This window comes from Candoia aspera, chromosome 2, assembly GCF_035149785.1.
Source record: "Candoia aspera isolate rCanAsp1 chromosome 2, rCanAsp1.hap2, whole genome shotgun sequence".
Lineage (NCBI taxonomy): Eukaryota > Metazoa > Chordata > Lepidosauria > Squamata > Boidae > Candoia > Candoia aspera.
Genome location: NC_086154.1, coordinates 58,631,757 through 58,657,013, shown reverse-complemented (window position 1 = coordinate 58,657,013; position 25,257 = coordinate 58,631,757). Strand labels below are relative to the sequence as shown.

At 40.2% G+C, this 25,257-nt stretch overlaps 1 protein-coding gene across 1 annotated transcript in view; it reads left to right on the top strand.

Moving 5' to 3' along the window:
• SEMA3G (semaphorin 3G) overlaps positions 1 to 25,257 on the top strand; it is a 100,149-nt gene that overhangs the window by 47,532 nt on the left and 27,360 nt on the right. Inside the window, exons 4-7 of the mRNA XM_063291918.1 lie at positions 11,399 to 11,518; positions 18,008 to 18,098; positions 19,741 to 19,857; positions 20,408 to 20,550. Coding sequence (XP_063147988.1) covers positions 11,399 to 11,518; positions 18,008 to 18,098; positions 19,741 to 19,857; positions 20,408 to 20,550 — 471 coding nt within the window. The remainder of the gene's footprint in view (positions 1 to 11,398; positions 11,519 to 18,007; positions 18,099 to 19,740; positions 19,858 to 20,407; positions 20,551 to 25,257) is intronic.

The window sequence follows — 25,257 nt, the reverse complement described above, 5'->3', positions numbered from 1 at the left end:
AGAGCATTAGCATCTTCTCCAGCAACTTTTGCCTTTGTATTATATGCTCAAAATAGCGAAGCTTTAGCTCCATCATTAGTGTTTCTAGGGAGTGATCTAATCTTACTTCATCTAATATTGAATGATCTGTTCTTTGTGTGGGCCAGGATATTCTCAGCTTTTTCTCTAGCACCACAGTTTAAAGGCATTAGTAACTTTAGTATCATAACTTTGAGCTTCCAGTTTATACTGATCTCATTCCTTGTGCTACTCCATAACTTTGAAGTTTGGGATTCTTATTGCTGAAACTCCATCTTCCCTGCAGATTGGGGAGGTAAGACCTAATTATGCATTGGTGGTAGAATACATTCTCAGGAGACATCAAGCTTTCTACTGCATTGTTTCCATTCAGGTATCTGACTTAAAAAATGATCTGCTCTGAATGCACATTTTGTGATCCTGCTCATTAGCCTTGATTTTTCTTGGCTGCTGTTTAATGTTTTGCTTCTGGATTATGCTTTTCTTTTTAAAGTATTTTGGGTGTGTGTGTGAACACAACTTCTATCCCCAAAACCTATAAGAGGAAGAGAGAGATTACTAATACATTTTAATGTATATACTATTGCATATTTGGTATCATTTCTTACCATTTGTGCTTCTCAGCTTTTATGATTTTTGATGTATGGAGTTGAAGCTGCAAAGATTTTGAACTGAGCAAAGTAATCTGACAAACTCTAGGAATCTATGCCGAAATCTCCCAGCCTGATTGCCACTGACAAAACAAAGGAAATTACAAAGCATGGTTTTGGTACTAGAGTCACTACAGGTCTTACTACCATGTAGTGCCTATTTTTTGCTTCTCCATCATGCAAGCAATAATCTGAGACAAGGGGGGAGACTGTGGGGCCTAAGAGGGCCTTGGGATCTCTTGTTGACAGTCCATCCCAATGTAATGGTTCCCAAGAGTGAGTGTCATTCACTTCAGCCTCCATATATTTATTTTGCAGTCTGTCACCTTAGCTGCAGGCTTTGGGGGTAGTCTTTTAAAATCCTCACTCTTTGCTTTTACAGACAAAATAAAGAATCCATTCTTTTAGCTGCAGAGAAAGAGTATTCATTTCCCAGCATTTCTGCTTTTAATAGGATACATGAGAACATGATCAATGTTATCCAGAAGGAATAGATCAATAAAAGCAATGATTACACTTGTAGAATATACCAGCTATTAAAGATCCACTAATGTTATTGAATTAAAATGCCTTGTCTTCATTATCCTCCTTGTTAGATACAAACACTGTTGAAATAATAAAAGTGGAAAATATGTCCAGTTTTCCAATAGACTTTTTAGACTGTGGCTTAGAGGTCCAATAAATCTTTTCATGAGCTTGTTGCCAGACACATTCTAGGTTTAGCTTATAGTCCTTCTATTTATATAAAATGAAGTCTTGTAATAAATTTGTCTTTAATTTTGATTACTCAATACACTAAGAGCCATTAGGGAATGCTGGATTTTTAGATTTTCAGGCAGCTCTTATTCTTACTTATCCATATTTATGTTCATTGCTATTAAGTGGATGGAGCTGAAGAATTGGGTGTTGGTACTGGGTTTGATAACAGTGAAAGGAATTTTGCTTCTTGCAGGCGAGATTCACTACTAACCCTGGAATTGCTTTCTTCTCCATCTATTTTGGGTTTGAGTTTACTTTTGTGAAGGATCTTAAACTGTTTGCTCTGTAAGCACTTTTTGGCTCCCATCCCCAATTTCTTTGGATGAGTTGAACTTGCAACTGAATTTGCCTAAACTTAATCCAGATAATTTTACTCTTGTTCTCTCTGTTCAGAAGTATTTTTAGGGAGGCTGGACCAGGCTCTTTGCCCAATCTGACTTTAGTTAGTGTCTTTTTAAAAGCAAAGATTAGTCTCAAGGCCCTAGGAGTCCACAGAGGTCCCACTTGGATGATAGAGAGCTTTGTGTAGGGCTGCTTTGTCATCTGGTGAGGGTTTTGTGACCACCATTCCACACTACAGAAGCCATTTTGTGAGTGTACCTATAACATGCTCTGCAAATTTCTACCTCTGCGTTAGACAAAAACTGTCACAATGAATACCAGAGAAAACACATTAAGAGCTCCTTCAAACCCTTACTGCTATGTGTTCAGTGCTATTCTTCTGCAGTAGGTTGAAGAATTACAGTAACTTTTTTACTCTTGGGGTAGGAGGAGAGGGAATGGAACAATCCTTCTGTTACAGATCTTGCTTTGTTCCATCCCCGGGAGTAGGTGAGACACAGATCATCTGAGCAGAGGTATTTCGATGCCAGATAGTGTGAGGCAGGGAGAGATTACAATAACTCTATAGGAAAGGCATTCACTTTTTTTTCTAGAAAATTATTCAAAGACATTCTTTTAAACTTCTCTCTTTTTACTTAGGCAGTGTTGCTCAATTACTTAGACTTTTAGTTCATCAGTAGGTGAATATGTTTATAAGCACTTATTAAATAATAAAATAATTAGCAGCCCCAAATTCTATAATACACACTTACACTGATCTAAAGGAAATCATGTGCACTTCAAAATCAGTGTTTATATTTGTGCTAACATTTCAATACAGTGTTCAAAAAAGCAAAAAATTAAACACTTTAATGCAAATTAGAGCTTTGAGAAATATGTGTGTGTATATGTATGTGAGAAGTTGCTCTGTCACAGGATTTGCAGTAGATTTATTTGCCAGATATGTTGCTTCCACAAATCAAAACTTACTAAAGATGAGAATGTGGTCATATAGTGATCTACACCTTTAGAGAATAGAGTTGAGCTGTACAACATCCTCTGCCTTTTTTAATGTAATAAGTTTTTTTTAAGTCATTGTTCCTCTCTATTCTGCACTGGTGAAGCTGTACCTAGAATGCTGCATCCAGTTTGGGTAATTGCATTTTAGGAAGAATATTGACATGATAGCTGTCTTTAAGTGTCTGAAAGGTGATCAGGTGGAAGACTGACAGCACTGTCTGGAGTTGTGCTAGACAACAGGAGAAGAAACAGTGGGTTTAAATCACCAGGAAGTACATTTGGGTTGAACATCAAGAAAAATTCTTAATGGTAAGAAGTATTCAGCAGTGGAATGGATTGCCTTGGGAGGTGAGTGTTTAAACTGAAGCTGGATGGCCATCTTGCAGATATGCTTTAATAGCAGATTCCAGCCCTGGGAAGGATGTTGAGCTCGGAGAGCTCCACAGTCCCTTCCATTCCTGACATTCAATGATTATATACAATTTCCCCTAAAAAGTAAAAGTGTGCCTATTTCAGAATAAGCATCTAGGGGGGAATCACAGAAAATCTGTACCTTCATGAGTTGCAAGAAAATTAGTGAGGGTAGTATGTTGCCTCTACTTCATAACTGGCTCAAAGAAAGATTTGCTCAGGTATATTCTGCTTTCCTCAATTGCAGCTAGTGAAATGCCAGGTGCAACTGTAGGAGAGTAAGCCCCATTGCCCCAATTGGTTTATTTTTGGGTTGTGGGAGAGGAAAGGTCTGAAAAAAAATACCTTCTCCCTCTTTTCTCTCCCTTAACCATTCCCTTCAATTCTTTGAAGGGTTTCATGTGGCTGTTTTAAGTTAAGCCACTTTGTGTATCTCTTCTGCCTTAAGATTTGTGATACAATCAGGTGCCTACTGGAGAAGGAAGAAAGTAGATGAAATAATAAGAAAGAATAAGATGGATATAGAAGATAAATATAATTCTTATTTTCAGGTGCTGCTGTTTCCTCCATTGAATTCCAGTGCCCTCTTGGTGGAAGAAATTTTTTTTTCTCCTGAAGTATATTTAAAAGACTAGAGAATTGAAGGCTTTTCTAAGCAGCACAAATCAGCAAAATGGAAACAGATTAATCATGGTTGACAGATTCATTAGAACTCCCCTTGTCATAGAAAAATAGCAGTAGTAGTAGTAGAAGGGAGGAGGAAAAGGAGGAGGGGAGGGAAGGGGGAAGGAAAGGAGGAGGAGGAGGAAGGAGAAGGGAAGAGCGCAGTCAACTCATGGGGAGAGAGGTGGATGCACAAAAATGATTAGTTCAGGCCAGTCAACTTGATGCCTTCCAGATGTTTTGGGTTACAGTTCCCATAGACCCTTGCCATTAGACATGGTGGTGTATGTGCAGAGATGACTTTATTTTAGCCTTACAGTAACTGTAACCTCGTTTGTAGCCTAGATTGAGAAATAGTGAGCTCTAAAGCTGGGATTTGACCTTGAGTCTCTTGGGTTCTAATGCAACCCTTTACTCCATAAAGGGGCATGAAAAAGATAGCCAATGTGTTTAATAGTTGGGACCGGCACCAAGGAGACCAGGTTAAGTCCACCCTTAGTCATGGAACCTTGTCAGGTCAGGTCACTCTGTGGCAGTCATTCTCTGTCAGCCCAACATTGCTCACAGGATTGCTGTTATTAGGATAAATTGAAAGGCGATCCCAGTGTAAGCAGCCTTGAGCTCTTGGAGGAAAGATGGGATATGAATCTAAATAATTGCACTAATTTTTTTTATTAAGCTTTTCTATTTCTAGGATTTTCAAGTGCGATAAATTTAAAAATATAGCAAAATAATCTAAGAAAAAAGTCATCTTATAAGAAATTAATTTCATATTCCAGTGCATGCATGCATAGTGTTGTATATTAAACCAAATATATTAGACCTGCAAATGTGTGCTAAATCACAGTTGATAAAGTATGTGAAAAAAATTCTGATATGACAAAATTTAAAGTTTTAAAATACGCATTTTCTACATTTGCCATCTGTTGCTTATTTAAAAACAAAATATTTTTAAAATGTGTTTTATTTTTCTGCTATTACATATATAAAAAAGAAAATGCTATGCCTGTTAGTTGTTCCTTGAAACAACAACATTTTCAGATTAAAAGTTTGAAAGGCATCAGTATGATAGGAAACACAAATCTCTGACTGAGGTTTATCTGCTGTTCTGGTAAAGTCCTCAAAGGGAAACGCTGAAAGCTGAAAATAAGGAATTGATTGTTAAGATAAGAAAGAATTCAGATAAACCACTCCTCTTCAGAAACTGAAGAACAGTAACAGGGCAGAAAATAATCACCTGGAGAGCAAGCTTGGCTTTTTAGTTATATTTTGGAAAGGAGGTAATTTTCCTTTTGAATACACACTTTCTCATGAGAAACATGGGAATTACTGTAGCAACACCTTCTGCAACCTCGTGCCCTCCAGGTGTGTTTAGGAGTACAGTTCCCAGAATTCCTAGTCAGCAGGGCCAGGAATTGTGCTGTTTGGAAATTTTGGGAGTTGCTAATGTGCCTGGAGCACACTGGCCTGGGGAATGCTGCGCCTTTCAAATGCCTGTTTCAAAGTGTTGGTGGTTTTTTTCCAGCTTCTTGCTTGAGCAAGACACAAGCTCTTGAGCAGTGGAAATACATAAATGCAATTAGCAGCCCCAGCAATGTCATTCTTGGCTCAAGGACTAACAAAGGAATACTTGATGGTATTATAATACGAATTACAAGAAGGTTCCCTGTCCAGATAAATACAATGGAGATGAATTTGCTCTTATCCTGATGGATGTACAGGATTCTCCAGGCTGGAGGCAGCACACAGCGTTTGAGAGGCAAGATGGTGGTGGTGGGGGGCATATTCTAAAAGTAGTGGTTAGGGCCTGAACAAAACTTCAGTTTGGTTCCATTCTTTTACATTTATATTGAATTAAAATTAAGTATAGTGAATGTGATTGCTTTCTTCTGAGATATTTAATCATTTTTCTCCTATCTCATTAAAGTTACAGTTTGGTGAGAACTTTTGCAGGTCTCTAGGCTCTGCATTCAAGGCTTTTGGCAGTTAAAGGCAGTCCTTGGGTTCCATATGTCTGGTTTAGAAGACAAATTGATTTATTATGAGCACCTTTAAACCTCAGTCTTTGAACTCAGTTATCATGATACAATGTGCCATCTCCTTGATATGAATCAGATTTCCTATTTTTATATAAACCCTGGGTAGTCTTAAGTGGGTACCAACTATAGCCTGGATTTGAATCTGTGTGTTAAAAGCGCAACCCACTATTTAGTTCACCTGAAATACACAGGGACTTTTTTTAAAAAAGTGGTGCAGCCAAAATAGAAATGAGAGATGGGGTATGGCATGTCCTGCTTGATGACGTGATGCAGAGGGGAGGACTAGCCTAAGAACGGGAGGTTAGAGCCTTGTACTTCTACAGCAATGCGTGTAGTTTGTTATGTGTGATGGCCATTGGGATCTGGTGGGGCCTCCAATAGGCTCCATGGCTTCTCTGTGCTTATCTGCCAATGACTTCTGCTCCGGAAAAGGCAGCAATTAATCCAGGTCAGACTTGTGAGTGGTCATTTGTCATTCTGCTATGTAACTAAACTTCCTTTTTAAATGACTGGTTTGTCTAGATGAAGGTTGTGTGTCTCCTTCATTTCCTGTCATTGTCTCCCTACTAGCACTGCTTTTTCTTCCTACATCTTAACTGGAACTGGCAGGCAACTGAATCTAAGGCCTTTGCTCTGATTCTGATGTGGTCTTTTTAATAGTAAATTTCCTTTTGGGAGGAAAAAGCAAAATGGATTTAGAAGTTATGAGGAGGTCCTGCTCCAAGAGAGGGAGATGGGACCATTACATACCTCACTGTTCTAGCAGACTTCACCAAGCTGGTACTGTCTGTATCCATTGGTTTACAACTCCCATAATCTCCTTCCAGCATAGCCACTGGCCCTCCTGGTGTGAGGTGTTGTAGTCTAGCCAATTCATTTCAAATTGCCCGAAATTCCCATAAGACTCTTGGAACAGAGAAAAGCCCAAGATGACTTTTTGGATTGCTGGACCCTGGAGATGAATGTTTTAAGTCAATTCCCATTCTATATTTTATAGTCATGGGCCCCAAATTGTTACATATTACCTTATGCCCATAGAACCAAGTATCTTGGCCCTGCTTCATTGGTATTCTGTTCTGCATGTAGGATTCTGATCTACTGTATAGTCTCCAATAGTCTCAGCCCCCAGAATCCAGCATGTAGGGATGCTGTCACAGAATCCAGCTCTCATGAAATGGAAGAAACCTTTTTCAACAGTCTGTAGCTCTGAAATTATACTTGTGAACCAGTGTACTATAGTTGTTAAAATGTGGGCATGGAGTACAGAAACCCAGGTTCAGTTTCCCATTTTTCCATGAAACTCCCTGGACAATTTTGGCCAGCTGTATTTCCTTACAGCATAACCTGCCTTACATGTAGAAAGCAGAGCAAACAACTAAAACAACTTTTTCCCCTTTAATCAGTGGGCCTTTATTGCCTTTGGAAACAGCTCTAATGCAAGTCCTCTTTATTTTGAAGATAGCTACCTTTTGAGAATTTCTGCCAACAGTTTTATTATAACTGTTGGAGTTTAAAGTAACATTTGATAACTGTAAGTCAACATTCCCAGCATTTACATCAGGAATAGACAATACTTTTAAGCTGGGGGCACATTTGAGATTTTGAGAATAGAGCAAGAACCTTCACAAAATGGCAGGTTGGCTATTCGTGGGAAGTATGGCCAGTCACAATGCACCCAACAGTGAAGGGGAGAATCTATTTCAAGCCGTGCTGGATTTAGGCATAAGGCAAACAAACTACAGCTTGGGGCCTCACAATCTGCAGGGCCTCACAAAATTTCAGATTTTTTTTTTTTTTTTTTGCTTTTAGAATTTACATGTATGTATTCTTTCCAGGATATACTGTACTATATTATAATCTATAAGAGAGATCAAGCCAGCCAAATGATAAATATGTAATCAGCAACTGCACACATTTGAAAATGTGTATGTTTCACTTTAAATAACTTGCTATTAAATAATTAAAAGGCATATATATGTTTTCAATTTTTTTGTGGCAACCCAAGGTCCTGTTTTGGTATGCACCTTTGTGAGGCCTTCTGGTGTAACTTTTTAACAAGGGGCCTCTAAGCTTTCTATAGCTTAGGGCCTCACCAAGTCTAAATCCGGCAATGATTTCAAGGGATACAGATGCTGAAACGTGAAAGGAAAACTGGGTCTGTCAATCCAGGAGTGTGGACAGAGATATCTAAAGCCTGCAGACATCAAACAGATTCCACTCTCAAGTGGATTTTAAAAAGAGGAAAGGGCGGCTCCATTCTCTCCTTGCCTTTTGCCTTTTGCCTATTTATTTATTTATTTATTTACTTACTTACTTACTTACTATTCCACCTTTATTATTTTTATAAATAACTCAGGGCTGTGTACATTCCTAATGCTCCTTCCTCCTCCTATTTTCCCCACAGCAACTGCCCTGTGAGGTGAGTTGGGCTGAAAGAGAGTGACTGGCCCAAGGTCACCCAGCCGGCTTTCATGCCTCAGGCGGGACTATAACTTTTCTCATGGGAGCCTCTCTTGTTGGGATCAAATCCAGGGAGGCAGAACCTCAATCCAGGAGCTGCATTGGAGATCCAGGAAAAATACTGTACATGGGAACAGTCGAACTAGATGTGGGATTAGAATGTCTGGATTTTTGCTGATGGAGCAGTGGCTGAGATACCCTACCCCACGTCTTTATCCTTTGTTCTTGTTGTTGTTGTTGTTCAAATCCTCTATAGTTGTTTGAGAAAGACTTCAGTTTTGTCTTTCTGAAAGGATTTTAACATTTCCCTGTTTGGTTAAGGAGCAGAAAAGGGAAGAAAGCAAGGGAAGCAGTTGCCCTTTCATCTGTTCTTGGGGAAATGTGGCAACATTGATCAAATAGGCCCTCCCCAGAAGTATGGGAGGGATTGTGGGAACGAGTTTGGGGATGCTCACACAAGCCAACCCCCATATCCCGGCCACATGTGGGTTTATGTGTGTCCGTGTGAACATTTCTGACATCAGGCATCTAATATGAGCAAGCAGGTTTTAGAACTAAAACAGAAGGGAGATTTAGTTACAGGAAATACAGCATGGGGGTAGGCAGAGCCTAGCATTTAGGCAGTGGCATCTGTTGTGGGACGTGTCAAAATTTGCGAGATGGTGGGCATGATGTCACAATCAAAACCTAGACCCTCTTGTAGGGGCATCACACGCATCTACCAAAGGGGCAGGTCTTTCAATTGAACTCCTTGCTCATCACCTTGTAAATTTTGACCACCCCCATACTGCAGACACTCTTGCACCTAGCTTATTACATCCTACCAGAGGAAAAGTCCAGGAGAGAAAAGTCCAGGAGCATGTGATCCATGCATGTGTACCCAGGAAGAAAGGCAGAAAGAAGTGACCTCAGATTAGTAGTCTCTTAGACAAAGAATAGGCAGATAGATAGATGAAGAAGAGACACAGAGTAAATCCTTTACTCTCTAGCTATTAGAGAGTACTGCCTCTTTGTGATCAATAGGTCATGTGCTGAAGAATCAGCGCCACTGGATTTGGACCTCCAACATCAAGGAAAGTGTTTCAGGGCACATTAGGTGCCTTACTGGCAGCAGGCTATTTACATGGTAGTCTTTAAAATTATACCAGTGATATAGGTTAAAGGTGTCAGGCTCTGTGCTTGAACGAAGTTTCCCAGCCATCAAACACAGCCTGGCTAGGTAACATATTATAACGATTGCATATAACAATGAAGCTACTTCAAGCAGCTGATTGCCCATAGAGAGTAAGGAAGTTGACCTTGATGGAAATATGCAGAACCTGGACAAAAGAGGTTTTTTAAGTCCAGAACAAGATAACATTTGGAAGCGGCTCAGGCAGATGCTCCCTAATTCACTGAATTATAAGAAGGAGAAGGTACAGCCAATCAGACTTGCAAGATTCTCTTATTATTATAGCCAATCTCAATAAAAATAGTTTTAGCCTTCCTGTGGAGTTGATTTCCTGGTCTGGTCTACCTAGTGGGACTGACGTTGCCCCCTGGTTAACCTGACTGTACAGTCACTTTTATATCCACTGCAGTTTAAATTTAGTGCTTATTTTTCTTGCCTTTCCCACAGCCTAGCAAACGCCTTGCTTTCATTTCTCACCCTTGGAATCACATGGCTGTTGACTGTTGACATTAACTGGCATTCCAGCTCTGGGAGACTTTAGCTCCCAATGAAATTCCCACACTAGGGAAAGGAAATCTGAGAAATAAAGGCTGGGAAGCAGAAATCTCTGTCTGTCTGCCTGCCTGCCTGCCTGCCTGCCTGCCTGCCTGCCTGCCTGCCTGCCTCCCTCCCTGCCTGTCCACCTACCTACATACCTACCTACCATTTATCCCCCTTCCCTTCCTCCCTTGGACATGCTTGTAAACTGTGGTAGAATAGACTTTATTTTCCAGATGAAGTTCTCTTGAGATGCCCATTTGAATTTCTAAATAAAAATGCTATTTTTAGGCCCATTGTGGTAATTTCTTCCTGTTATCTGTTGATTTAACAGCATTGTTACATTGCATATATTTAGACTAATACAGGATATCACTGCACAAGGCAATATGAAGACCTCATTTCCTGACCCGTGAATGATAATACAATGGGTTTCAGTCACATCAGTCACCCATGCAGTCTGAAGTGAGGAAAAATCATCATTGGTTCAGCTGGAGTGACAGGCACATGGGGGATGTACCTAACAGCCTGCAAGTAAACAGGAATTTGCTATCCACTTTGGAAATCGCAAGAAAAGTCTGCTGCCTGATCAGAAGCAGCACAGTGGTAATTGGTGACATGGTCTCAGTGAGAAGAAAGATTTTTATAACTCTGGGAATGACGTGAGAATTTGAAATATGAGAATGGATTTGTTCGGTGTACTTGAATATAGATACAGGATCTTGAATAAAATTAGTCTTTGGCGAATGGAAGATGCCATCTGGTTCATCACGCTCAACATATCACTTTGCTATTTGATTATTTATTGTTTATTAAACTGCCCTTTCCCGAAGGGTCTGCATAGCTAACCATCAAAAGCAGCATAAAACAAGAAAATCCTGCTGAAAATAATAAATTAACTAATGGTTTACCATCATATAGAAGTAGAAGAAAACATACTAAGCCATGTATTCACCAGGTCACCTAACCGTCACAGCATGCCTTCCTCCTGGGCTAGATTGAATTACTAGATCTTACAGTAGTTGCTTTCATGGATCTCTGTGGGGAGGGTGTTCCACAGCATGGAGCCATCAATGGAGAATGGGTGGAAAGGACTGGCCGAGGTCAGTGTTCAGAAACCAAAGTGATGTTACTGGTAAGCTAGCTCTAGCTAGTTGAGCTTGGTTCTCAATAACTCTGCATCTTTTCATGATACTTTATGCCTTGAACCAGAAATCCCCCTTCCTCCTAATTATGTTATCCCTTGCTCAACATACACTTTTAATCATAATGCCTAGCTGTGACCATCCAGATGAAGTTATTTTTGAGGAACAAAGCGTTGCAAACACCCATTGCTATTTCTTTTCCAGACGGAGTGTGCCAACTATATCCGAGTTCTTTATCCTTTAAACCGGACTCACCTCTTAGCTTGTGGGACTGGAGCTTTTCATCCAGTCTGTGCTTTCATCTATGTGGGACACAGAGGAGAGGTAAGGAGACAACGTGCATCTGAGGCGGACATTGTAAGTGCCATAGTGAAAGAACAGGACTCTTTTCTGTTAAGAAATTTATGACCAGTGATACCTCCCCCGGGATGGCAGATGGTGACTTTTGTTTGTTTGAAAAATATGTCTTTGAATCAGTCTTTCTTTTCAACTGGGGAAGCCATTTCGGTGTAGCAGCTAAGGTGCTGGACTAGAAACCTTAGACAGACCATGAACTCTAGAGCTCCCATATTCATTGAACCTGGCTGGGTGACTTTGGGTCAGTCATTCTCTCTCAGTCCAACTCTTCTCATATGAAGGTTTCTGTGGGTAAAATAGGAGGAAGAAGGATGTTGTGTGCTGCCTTGAGTTATACAAAATAAAGGTATGATACAGGTAGTCCTCACTTAATGACCATTTGTTTAGTGATGTTTGGACTTACGCCGGTGCTGGAAAAACTGACTTGCAACCGGTCCTCGCACGTATGACCATCACAGTGTCCCTGCAGTCACGCGATCACAATTTGGGCGCTTTGCAACCAGTTCACATTTATGACTGTCGCAGCATCCTGCAGTCACGTGATCACCATTTTCAACCTTCCCAGCCAGCTTCTGGCAAGCAAAATCAAATGGGGATGCTATAGAAATAAAGGTGGGCTCCTTGGGGAGGGGGCTTCCCTCATGTATCCTTACAAGTAGTTTGGTTGAGAAGTAACGACTACCTCAAGGGTCCCAGTTGAGTGGGGACTTGAACCTGTGTCCTTCCAGTTCCATTCCAGTTTTTCAACCATTATATCACATCCAGTTTCCCCCATCAGCTCCCCTGTACTTGCCTTGCCTTCCCTCACCACTTCCAGGGCAGCTGCAAAGAGATCAAAACCTGCCTGTTGGGTTCAGGCAATGTGGTAACTTTATGGCCAGCCTTAATGATGGTGAAAAGAAATAATTCAATTTCATACCCTCTGGATTGAAATGGATGTGCTTTCACTAACCATTGCTAAGAATAATCACAGTAATCCTCGTTTTCCTGACTCATTATGCTGTAGCTACACAAACATGTAGATGAACATAACGATATTGGAGAGGGGAGGAGAGTGCAGGCATGAGAGGAAGCCAGGATCATTGTCATTAAATACTAAACTGTAGTGTTACATTCAAAGCGGCTCAATTATTAAATTATTTGTATAATTATAAATATTATAATTATAATAATATAAATCATTATTAAATTATTTATATAATTGTAAGTCATTATATAAATCATTATTAAATGCAGTAAACTACAGTTCTGCAAATAAAAGAAAAAGAATACTCTTTTGGATCAGACAGAGATTTAATCAGACTAGCATCTTGCTTCCCAGTTATCTGGCAGATGTCTCCTGAAACTGTATAGGAGACTGGACAAGCCTTTGATACGATCTAACAGAGCTGTTCTTGTATTTATACAAGTCTACTCATTTAATGCAGAAAGATGGAACAGTGATATTTCCATTTCCAAGAAGAAATAATCAATGCAGACAGCAACTAGGTTTGCAATTCCTCATGTCAAGTGTCTTATATCATATTAAATTCAGAAAGGCTGATTTATGTGCTTACGCTTCTTAAATAGGGAAAAAAACCTCTTAATTTCTCAGTTCAGTGCACTTAGCCTTCTTGTTGTTGTAACTTAACATAGCTGCTCTTGTGGAATTTGTCCAACCTTCTAGGCATGCTAAGAAATGAAAGTAGGACCTGTTAAGCTGTCAAGCTGGTCAATGCGTTGCTCCATTCATATCTATCTCCTGCTTATGCTGCTTTCTGTCTCTGTCTGTCTCCCTGGCTGCTCTCTTTTTTAAAAAACCAAACCAAACCAAACCCCATTTGCACACGCCACCTGAACATGTTCATTCAGTCCTGGTGTACTTAAATGGAAAGAGACTGTACAAACAATGAAAAATGGGGATAGATTCAAAAAAGTTGTGAAGTGGCAGGTGAAATTGCAACCTGTATAATGGTCTTGATTAATATTAAGCCACCTGTCTCATGTTTGGAGAACAGCATGAATATTGGCTGTATTTCTCCCTGTAGGCATATGTGGGCTGCCTTGGATGTGAGCTACAAGTACTGTAGCTTCCAAGAATCGATTCCTTTGGATTGTGAGATCTGTTATGGAGCCTGCTAAACACCCTGCTTCCCCTGGGGTTTCTCCCATTTTTAAAGAAATCTTTAAAAATAGGAAGTCAACATGCTGCAAAATGAAATGACAGTCTCCAGCATTGTCTTGGTTTTCAGAAATGCCTTTGGACCCCAAATAGGCCTCATAATCTTTTTCTGAAAATAAAAGTGTTGGATGGTTTCTGTCTGGGCCTTTGGTCTGTGCACATCTGCTCAGGAACAAGGTAAAGATAGCAGAGAACATCTGGTGAGAGACAGCCTACACATCCATCTGATGATTTGGGGCTTTGTAACTGATTATGCTCCCCAAGTTAGTCCTTTTGTGCTTTGGTAATGCTCTCCTCCCCAGACAGGCTGCCATCTTGATTTTTTTTTTACTGTCTTGTGAACCCTCTTGCCCCTCTTCTCGTTTTGCTTAAGGGCCTACAACATGTTCTCAGAATGCCCAGGTTTGGGAGCCTTGCTGTAGAAAATCACAATTGCCTTTCTGGAATTGACACCTATTGATCACATTGCTCAACGTTCTTGCAACCAGAGGGACCAAATAATTCTATTCGTTTGATATGTTTATCTATTATTAGCTCAACCTCTTGGGAGGCTTTTGGGGCTAGTTCCTGAAAACTTATGGTAGCATCCATGTGTGTGTATGTGTGTGTGTGTGTACACATACAGTATATGCCATACACATCTATATATACATAAATTACAATGACCTTTAGTGTAACAACATATTAATAAAAGTTTGCATTCTAGGAAACTCTGTTAAACTGTCTGGTCTAGCTCTGTGAAGAACTAATAGTAATACAATCAAAGCTAACCAAGAGTTAAAACCAATTAGCGGCCATCCAACCCAGTGGCCTCTCATGAAAAACACCCTGGTCAAAAGCCAGATAGAAAATCTGTGGGTGGCATTTCTGGTCCTTTCCTCGTTAATCAAGCTGGCCTAAGCAGGAAGGTCATACAACTTCACCCCATAACCCCTCTTGGCTCTGGCAATTTCAGAAGCTTTTATGACCGAGCCTGTGGGAGAAAGGGCCCTTTCAGCACAGCTGTTTATCATGAGCCCCCAGGATGATCACTTGGTCTTCTCACATCACTGCACCCCCCTCCCCACATGTTCAGATTGACATCACCCTGGTTTGACATGCAAAGCAGAAACACAATCCGAGCCCTGTGTTGCGCCCGCAAGTCATGCCGAGTGTGGGTGTGCGGAAAGCCTGAATGAAGGGCCCACAGTTGGGTGGTTTGAAGAGATCGCTTTGTCCGGCCAAGGCGATGACTCGAGGGGAACGGTCAAAAATTGTAGAAGTAATATCAGCATTGCAGTTTTCAAAGGAGGCAATTTCACTAAGCAGAGGGATATTTTTTGAAATTGAAAAGGATAAGGCCCTGAGGTTTTAGCACAAAAGGTATCTAGCTAAAAGATTTCCTTGTGACAGAATTTGAGACAGAAGTGGTTCTCTCTCTCTCTCTCTCTCTCTCATAATACTGGAGGTCACCCAATGCAGTTGAGTGGAGGGACATTCAAGACAGGCAGAAGGATGTGCACCCAGTTCACAGTAGAATTTATTGCCGCAGGATGACGCTGTCGAGCCCTGCTTTAAAAAGGGCTTGAGGATAAAGCTGTCTGGCGTGGTACCTCCAGGACCAGGGCTAGCATGCTCCTCAACATCACTGTTGCGCAGGACAACGGTGGGAGAGAGCTGTTGCAGTCACGCTCTGTTTCTGGGTTTTTCAAAAGCATGTGCTTAGCCACAGTGAAAAAGAGGTGCTGAGGTAGATTGCCCAGTGTGCCTCCCCATACCGGTTTAGGATACTTATATGTGGGGCTGGAGCTAAACTTTCAAAATTGCTTGCCTTTGAAACTAGACAGACTGCAGACTGTCAGCACCAAAACCATTTCACCAAGCGGTTAAGCATGGCAAGCAACTCTTCAGAGTTTAATGCCATTCTTGGATTGGCTCTGGCCTTTCCCTCCCTGTAATGTGAGCTTCATCACCATTTATTTTGGTCATTGACCAACAACATTTACATTCAGTACTAAAATTAAAATCAGCTTATTTGAACAGACAAGTCTGCCTTTTTCTGGCTCCATGCTAGTTTATCTGAACCTAGAATGAAACTGGCACTTTTATTTATTTATTTATTTATTTTGGCGATACTGTGGCTTGTAGCTTGCATTGGCTCTGCTCTTTTTTTTTTTTTTTTTTTACTATGTCTCTGACTTCTTAAACCCAAGTCAGCTCTTCCTCAGCCTCTGCTGCAACCTAACTGTGCTAGGAGAAGAACATAAGCAACCTTCTTAGCAGCCCAGTATTAATCCTTCCAGGCCAGTGTTTCTCAACCGTGGCAACTTTAAGATGTGTGGACTTCCCAGAATTGCCCAGCCAGCTTGCTGGAGTTCTGGGAGTTGAAGTCCACACATCTTAGTGTTGCCAAGGTTGAGAAACACTGTTCTAGGCAGTTTGTAGTCCATTTCACAATCTCTGTTAAAACATCATAGTCACTGTCATCAATCATCAATAACCACAAACTGTTGCTTGGTTCGGTTTTCCCTGCTTTTGGAAGCAATGTACACCAAATGGTTGCTTCCCCACATCTCCCAGTCTTTGGGGTCAAGAAGGCCCCTGCCCTCTCCCTTCCCCACCCAGCCCACAGATGTTCCTCTGTGCAATCGTCAACCAGGGTTGAAGTTATTGCTAAACATTCCTGGCTGCAAAAATGTCACCTTGCTATCCTACTGGTAGCACAGTGAGCAGAGAGTTTTTAATAGAAGGAGATGTGATGAAACCAAAGTTTGATTTGTTAGTAGAGGCAAGCAGGGGCTCACTGGACACTTCCTTATAAAGAAGGCAGGCAGAAAGTTGAGAGAATTGGGGAGAGATGGGCAGTTGTCAGCAGGCTAGAGTAAAAAGAGGGGAAGCAAAGGAAATGGAGGTAACGGGAAGGAAGGAAGGAAGGAAGGTCATTGGTGATCTTTTTAAGTAAGCTTTTCAAATAAGTTCTGAAATACCACTATAGAGGAACAATTTCTACCCTATTCCTTTCCTTCATACAATGTTACTGTATTGTTAAAGAGGAGAGATAATTGCACTGTAAGAAAGTATTTATCATTTGAGGTGGCAGAAAAGTTTTGCTCTAATAGTATTTATCACCAAAATAAATTTAGAAGAAATTGTGCCATTTCTGATTAAATAAACTCAATTTCACCATCTTTACAAAATGGTAGGTTGCCTCCCACAACACCTCAGCTTTTCTTTTTTTGTGTGGGGGGGGGGGGAAGTGGCCAGGGAGAAGCACAGAACATACTGAAAATGTAATAAGGGGTGTGTGTGTGTGTGTTCCTTTGTATGGAGTAGGGCAAGGGGATTTTTGTGACAGTTCAAGGGACAGGATACTGTTACATCATGGTATGCTACGCCAGCAAGCTGGCAGAAATGAAGACAACTGAAGGTTAAGTTTCAAACTGCAAGATATTGGGGATTATAAACAGAGAAATTTCTATGGAGTGGAAATACCATAAGTCATTTCAAGACTTTAACATTAAGCATGCCACCTTGAATTTCTGAATGAAGGGTGGGATATAAATTTAAGAAACAAATAAATAAGTAGTCCTCTTTCTCCTATTCTTACTTGTAATTAACACCATTACAATCTAGATTAACCTTCCTTTTCTTCAGTTTTCCAAAGGTTGGGAATTCTGGAAGTTATACTCCTAACTTATCTGGGAAAGACTAATTTCGTAAGAAGGCTAAGTTTGTAAGAAGATTGGAGATGGGACAATATGATTGGTTTGGGGGGAGAGGTGAACTTTTCTAAAATGTTCAGTGATCCTAAAGCTTATCTTGTAGAGTTTATTTTTTTTCCTTACAGTTCAGATCCAAGCCATTAATTTATGGTTTTGTCCATTATTATTTTGAAATGTTGACTGACAAAGTTGATAGGAATACAGTGGGACAGTGTTAATACCCTGTTTGTAACTGATTTTGAAATAAAGAATATTTTTTATTCCAGCAACACACACCAGCCCAAATAATTCAAAAATATATAAACATTCAAGATCTATTAGTACTGAGAAAGCTACAGTGTTAATAATGTGATGAATTTTTCTGACATCAGCCTCAGTAATTTGATTTTTGCTTATATTAAGAACAAAAAGCTGCTGTTATTTCCTCTTGGTGAATCTGTGCTACCATGACAAGGGTTTCCTTACACATCCTCTGATATGAGTTCCTTTTGGGGTTGTCTTCATTCTTACCACATAAACACTTCCACATTTCCTTTGGCTCTGTTATTCTGGTGTGGACACCTAATTTATTCTTTTTGCCATTTCTCTTCCCAGCACATGTTCAGCTTGGATCCAACAAGTATAGAAAGTGGCCGGGGCAGATGTCCACATGAGCCTAATCGGGCATTTGCAAGCACATTTTTTGGTAGGTGCCAAAATAAATTAATCTGAATCCTGTATCCTAATACATAGCTGTACATGAATACTTATTATTTTATTATTTTATCTTTGTATTATTTTTTTCTGCTAGGTTAGTCTACAGTTTAAGACACTAAGCAAAAAAGTGGTGGAAATAATTGAAAAATAAGATTTCCTCAGATGGACTTCTCAAGGATTGATATTATAAACTTCTTTGCCTGGCCTTTTTCTGTTCTCCACAGAAAATTCATTTCTTCAAGTGGCCCCAGAAAAGGTTAGGAAGAATCTGTCCAACCATTCTTTCAGGCTGCTGGTGGTCACTCTGCTCAAAAATCAATAACTTAGGTTATTCGTTTGTGTGTATGCATTAGAAAGCCTCCTTTCTTTGCCATTTGTTACTGTGAGTGGCATACAAAACAGAAAAATAACAATAACAATAATGATTTTTTTTTAAAAAGCCCAACAAAATAAAAAACATAACAGTACTGATGATGGATTTCTCCAAAACCTTTCTTGAATTCTTATGTAGAGTCTGCTGGGCAGTTGCTGAATTTGTGATCTCTAGAATTGATTTGGGTTCTGTTGTGTTCTCTAAGACTACCACTTCAAGTGGACAAATACTGAAACCAATAGGCTTAGAGAGAGAGTGCAACACAGAATAATCCAGGTAGCAGGAGCCACAGCCGGCATTAGTGTGGGGGTGGGGGTGGGGAAACAGTTGCTGACACCCAATGGAACAGAAGATTGCTACCTCTTCTACTCTGGATTTCCTAATTTCTATTTAAATTAGTTTTGGGAGCTCATTGGAACCTGTAAGAAGAACCAGTGCTAGGACAAGGACTGTTTAACCCAGTGTTTCTCAGCCTTGGCAACTTTAAGGCTGGGGAATTCTGGGAGTTGAAATCCACACACCTTAAAATTGCCAATTGCCAATTGCCAAACTGGGTTAACCCTTTTAAGACTGTTACATTGATGAGTTTTACCCATGGATGTAAGCCCTTCTCCTTTCTGGTATAGTTTCATTCATGTAAAATTTCAGTGTGAATTTGAGGCCACATAATTTAAACAGGAAAAAGAAAGGAAAAAGGGGAAGGCGATAGAGAAAGGAGAGGCAGCCACAAAACTCCATTCATTCTCTTCAGGGACAACTCCTCCCGCTGCGCTTCTTTTCTTTCCTCATGTTACACAAGAATTCTGTTATACATTTTCAATGTTGCCTTTCTTAATGAATTGTCCATGGTAAGAAAAATGATGGGAAAAGCAGTGGGAACAGATGGGAGGGATTAAAAATGGTAGATGAAGTCATCTGGACCGCCCCCCATCAGATCCCATGGGCTGTTGTACAATAAAGGGCTAATCTAGAAACACCCTGAGAATTGATAGAACAGATGTGTCAAGAATGGGAGCCAAAGAATCCCCAGTTCAAATCTGACCTCTGCCATAAATGCACTTGATGCTTTAGACAAGCCCTTCTTTCTCACCTTTAGCCATCTGTCAACATTATAAGGCAATCAGAATACGTGTGAAGCTCTTTAAATATAATGGGATGCACCTTTATATGCTGATACTGTACATTTATTATTAAAGGTGTTAACGGGCACAAAACTTTATACAAACAGCTACTGTTTTTAATTGAACTTATTCCTTAGGTGGAGACTTGTATACGGGGCTAACAGCCGATTTCTTGGGCAGGGACCCTGTGATCTTCCGGGCCATGGGACATCGCTCCTCTCTACGTACAGAGATGGACCAGAGGCTGCTTAATGGTAGGGAAAAATTACGACACTTCATCGAGCCAAAAGGCGTGTAGTGAATCTGTAAATATGCAGGCTTATAGAAGTGGGAATTGCTTCATTTTAGGCTAACAATGAAGTACGTGTGTGTTCCATGCATTTTGTACACTGGATCATGGCAAGGATTTAAAGAGGATTAAACAAAGCTCAGTGCAAAGCTCAGAGGTAGTCAGAAGAAAACTGACTGATGAAAACCCATATAATGCACACGGCAATGAATGAAACAGAGAGAGTTGTCCACGGAAATAAGAATGGGAAAGGAGGTGAGATGGAGGTCATGATCACTGTAAATGTGTACATGGGAAATGAGGAGGAGGTAGAGAGGTGTTTATATAACTAGCCCTTTTTTGAATGTATAGCCTTTAATACAAGGAGCTTCTATCTGTTATCTCTCTTGGCAATAGCCTTTATTAACTGTGCCAAGACAGAATCTACCAAGATTTTAATCTTTTAGGACCAGTGCCGAGCTACAAACTGCTTCTGGGGATCTTTTTCTTAATCTCTCCAATAATCTTTTACTCAGCTCCCAAATTTGTTGCTGCTTATATGATCCCAGACAATGATGATCGGGACAATGACAAAGTCTACTTCTTCTTCACTGAGAAGGCAGCAGAGTCGGACAGCAAAGGGCATGCCATCTTTAGCCGCGTGGGGAGAATCTGTGTGGTGAGTTTCTAAAGCCATTTCTGTGCATAATGATGAAAGGGGTGGGGGGGACAGAATAAGGAGTGGCTCAAGGCTCTTCCAATGTAGCCATTGCTTTAGCTAGTACAGTGTTAGGGAAGGCCCCTTAGAGAGGTGCGCAGGTCTTGAGCTAAAAATGAAAAAAACTTGCAGCTCTGGATATCATTTAAAATCTATAGGCTCTGGGGACAGCTTGTCCCCTGTGATGAGGCTGTTTGCTGTTTCTGTGGGCCTTTGGGATTTAATTTAGGGGAAACCGTTGAATTATTATATGGTACTTGAAGATAAAGGCCATATGATGGGTTTTTATTCTATTTTTGTTGGTGGTCCTATTGTTTTAGTGGTAAGTTGTGATGTGTTTAGTGGATGTTGTTGTGAGATGCCTAGAGGTCTAGAAGGAGGCAGCATATAAATTAATGTAAGAATCATAAATAAAGATTGACTAAGTCAGTTGACATCTTTACGCACCACTGAAATGGATCATTTCATCTTTGACTAGTGCCTCATTATATTCCATGGGCGAATTTAAAGAGGCATATTAATAGATACAAGACCACTTTATAACTTAGCACAAGGGCATATCGTTTTGTGATTTATGACATCACCAGTTACTATGAAAACTGTTAAGCAATAATGGTCATCATATGTTTGGTAACTTGTTTTCTATGAGATAAATGAGAATGCGAGAATAATTCTCTCCTGGTATCAGTGGCAGAAATGGGGCTGTACAGATTTCATCTGGGGCTTAAATGGCGTTGCATACTCTTGTGCAAAAGTGTCAAATGCTAGAACAAAATCTGCACCCACAACGTATAGATGGCCAGCTTTCCACACCAGAGGTGATAAGTGCTTCAGCTTTGTTTTCACTTTGTATGAGCCTGTGTGAATTTTCAGCTTCCCCACTAAAATACACCCAAGAATTGATAGTTTGGATTTACAGAGAAGAAATAATCAAACTCGGAAAAAGTTAGAGTCCAGTGGGATGGCCACTAGGGAGAGTGGAACAAAAAACTTTCCAGGGAAAAAAGTTGGCTTGTATGATCTACAGCCAAGGGCCCAAACTGAAAATCAAGTAGTAACTGTTGAAACGCTAAGCCTTGCTGGTAAACAAGAATTAGCTTTAGGAATTGGCAATCCTACATGTGCACTGAACATGGAAACATTTTAAAAGGTTTCCCTCTGATCATGGAGGTCCTGTCTGCTTTAAATTATACAAAACTTGTCCAGCCCACTCAGAAAACTTGGAGAGGCTAAATAAATTTGCTGAAGAATTTGGGGAAGATGCTGTGACTGAGTATGTGTTCTGCCGAGTGGTATAGGTGGTATATATCAACTAGAAATTTAGGCACTATTTCAGCCGAAGTGAAACAGTCAGCGTTGGATGTGTTGCTGAATCCAAATCAAAATTAAAAGGCCTATGGGAGCCAATACTGTTCTTAAGCTATATATTTTTTTCTACTGTTGGGACATCTGTGTTTACATAAACTCCCTCTTCTCTAAAGTGCCCTACATCCCAGAAGATGATGGGGCACCAAACAGTCACCCTCGTATGGTGAAAATGAAAGGAAGTTGCATGAGCAGATGAAAGGCTCCCTGATGTCTTTGCCACAGTATATAGCTCTACATGGCACTGATTTTAATCCCTCCCTGTTCACTTAAAATCTCTGGTTGCATTGGTGCAGTTGCTTATTTGTGTTCAGTTCCATGATTATTTTAACACCCAAAGCTGAAAATGCAGCTAGTTAAAGCTGGAGAGTGCTTACAAACCATTACCAATGGTGTTCTTCAATCTATGTTCACTGGCTTCCAGTGATCACTCACTGAAAAAAGCACCATCCCAAAGATCAATAATGGTGAGAATGAATGTGTTGAAACAGCGGGGGAGAAAATGTTCACAAATGTTTCTGAAACTGAGGTGAGCCTACTTGGTTCTGGTTTATCTTGAACCAAATCCCGATTTATACTGAACTGGTTTATACTGAAGTCAAACCTGCTCTCCCTTTGCTCCTGGTTCCTAACGAAGAGCAGTGAGCAGTGCAGTGGAGAAAGCCTGTCTGGAACACATTGCAGGTCTCAAGCCCTCTGATCAAGATCTGCTCCTTGGTAGTGCCTGGCTTGTGCAGGCTGCATAAATCTTGCCTGACACAATTGTTTCTTTTTCAGCCAAAGTTATGAACATGGACTTTTTCTTTCTGTTGATTCTCTTTAATGTGATTTTTAAAAAGGGGGAGGGGAAACTGGTGTGGGTATATGGGAGGAGGGGAGAATCCTTTAAAACTTTGGATTTCAGTTGTTCTTCCAAATGGAAATGGCCCAATTTTTTGGTCAAGCCATTTTCAGTTCCACTCTTCTTTCTTTAACTGTTCTTTCCACAGTTCTCCTGTGAGCACTTCCTTCTAGCCAAAGGTTGCACAAAGCCATTCTGATGCCAGCTTCACTTCTGCCTCCTGGATTTCTCTACATTACGCGTGCATGGAATGGAAAAACGTGCACCGCGAGGAAACAGGATAATTGCACAAATAGAAAAGTTGCTGATTGCAGAAACTCCTCTTCACTGAACCTCTACAGTATTATATTTGATTATGTTATTAGAGTAATATGAGAGCCAGTTTGGTGTAGTGGTCAAGGCACCAGGCTAGAACAAGAGGCCGTGAGTTCTAGTCTCTAGTCTCACCTTGGACAGGAAGCCAGCTGGGTGATCCTGGGCCAGTCACTCTCAGTCAGCCCTAGGAAAGAGGCAGTGGCAAACCACTTCCAAAACCTTGCCAAGAAAATTGCAGGGACTTGTCCAGGCAGTTTCCAGGAGTCAAAACTGACTTGAAGTCACAAAATAAATAAACAAAGTAGAGTAATAGGTCATTAGCTAATCTCTTTAAAGATTCCACCTTGTATTTTAAGATACCTGTCTCATGTGGAAAGCTATGAGACAGGTAGAATGATGGATGTATTGCCAATACTGTACATTCCTAGCTCTTTCATTTAGAGTTCCCCTTCCTCACTGACCAGGGCCCCTTTCTTGTCAGAGCGCTGATGAATTTACTTTTTAATAGGGATGTGCAGCGCTTCAGATCTGAAGCCAGAATGATGCTTTGGAGCTCATGTGGGCGCATATGTAATACCTGATGTAACTCCTTAAACCAAACACTCTGTGGGGATTACTGAGCAGCTGTGGAAGGCAATGCATGATCCCAGGGAAAAAACCACAGTTGTTTTAAGGAGTTGTAGATAAGTGCTATACGAAGGGTCCCCCTCCACTCTCTGAAACACCTTTTTGTCTTTGAATCTGAAGCACTGCCGAACTGTACTTTTAATATCACTATAATGGCACTCCCATTATAGAAAATGGAGGGCTAAGCTAATGCATCACAAGTGAGATCCTGTGCCCTTTTCTGAGACCCACCCCATTCTCTTTCTCCCAGCCAGTGCCCACTTTAACAATCCTTTATTACTTCTTTAATTGTCAGACTTCTCCAACAAGATGTAGAAAAATTTCCGTAGATTTCTGGAGGAGCTGGGATTGGATCTCTTCCGCTAAAAACATTTTGAATTATGTTGACTCAGTCCTCTTAATAAGGTTTTCAGGTAGCAGAATGATTTTCCTTTTAAAAACGAACTTTTAAAGTGCTCCTTTCAGCAGCAGCTCCTTGCTAAATGTCTTGCTTTTAAACTACTTGTTTGGAATCCGCAGAACATTTTTACATGCCCATGTACATGCAACTTTAGTATATTTTAATATCATGTCTTAAGATTTAATACACACACACATAACATTAAGCTTTTATTTATTTAAAGTGTTTATATTTGCTCATTTAAAAAAAAAACTCAAAGGGGTTTACCATAAAAAATCAATTAAAACAATTTACGAAATTTACGAAATTTAAGAAGTTAAAACATATATTAAAACATTATAGAATATATATAGAATACAAATAATAAGGCAGTAACAAGGAAAAAGCAGCAATAGAAGGTTGAGAATTACAGCAGAATTATCATTAAAAGCCTAGGGAGAATAAAAATGCTTTTGACCGGCACCAAAAGATACTAAAGGTGGTGCCAGGTGTACCTTACTGGGGCAGACATTTCAAAGTTGGGGTGGTGCAACTTAAAATTGAGATCCTACCTACCTTGCTTTAGGTTGGGAGGGTAGCTGGAGCTGATCCTCTGCTTCTAAGATGCTATGTTATCATGAACCAATTATCCATTTAAAATAAATAAATCTGGGTTTGCCCAGATAGATTTCATCATCTAACCAATCTGGCTGCTTTCAGAAAGCTAAGCAAATTCAGACGTGGGTTAATACTTGAGTGGGAGACCACCGGGAAAATCTAAAACTGTAGGGTAGACTAGGAAGTAAAACAAAGAAATCCTAGTTCAAGGCAACTTTATTTATATTTATATTTATATTTATATATATCCAATTTGTCCCTGCCCATCTCCTCCCATCGGGAACAAATACTTCCATATTTGTTATCAAAAACACTACATGGACACATTCTGAATGTCACCAGAAGTCAAATTCAATTTGAAAGAGGTTTTATATTTATCTGGGCTTGCCTATATCATTAGTCAATTTCCCATTCTCATCTTAAAGCTGAGAATAACTTCCTCAAAATGTTACAAATTAATACCGAGGAAGGGAGAGATATCATCTGGATGAGATATATTTTAAAAAATAAAAGGGTCATCCCT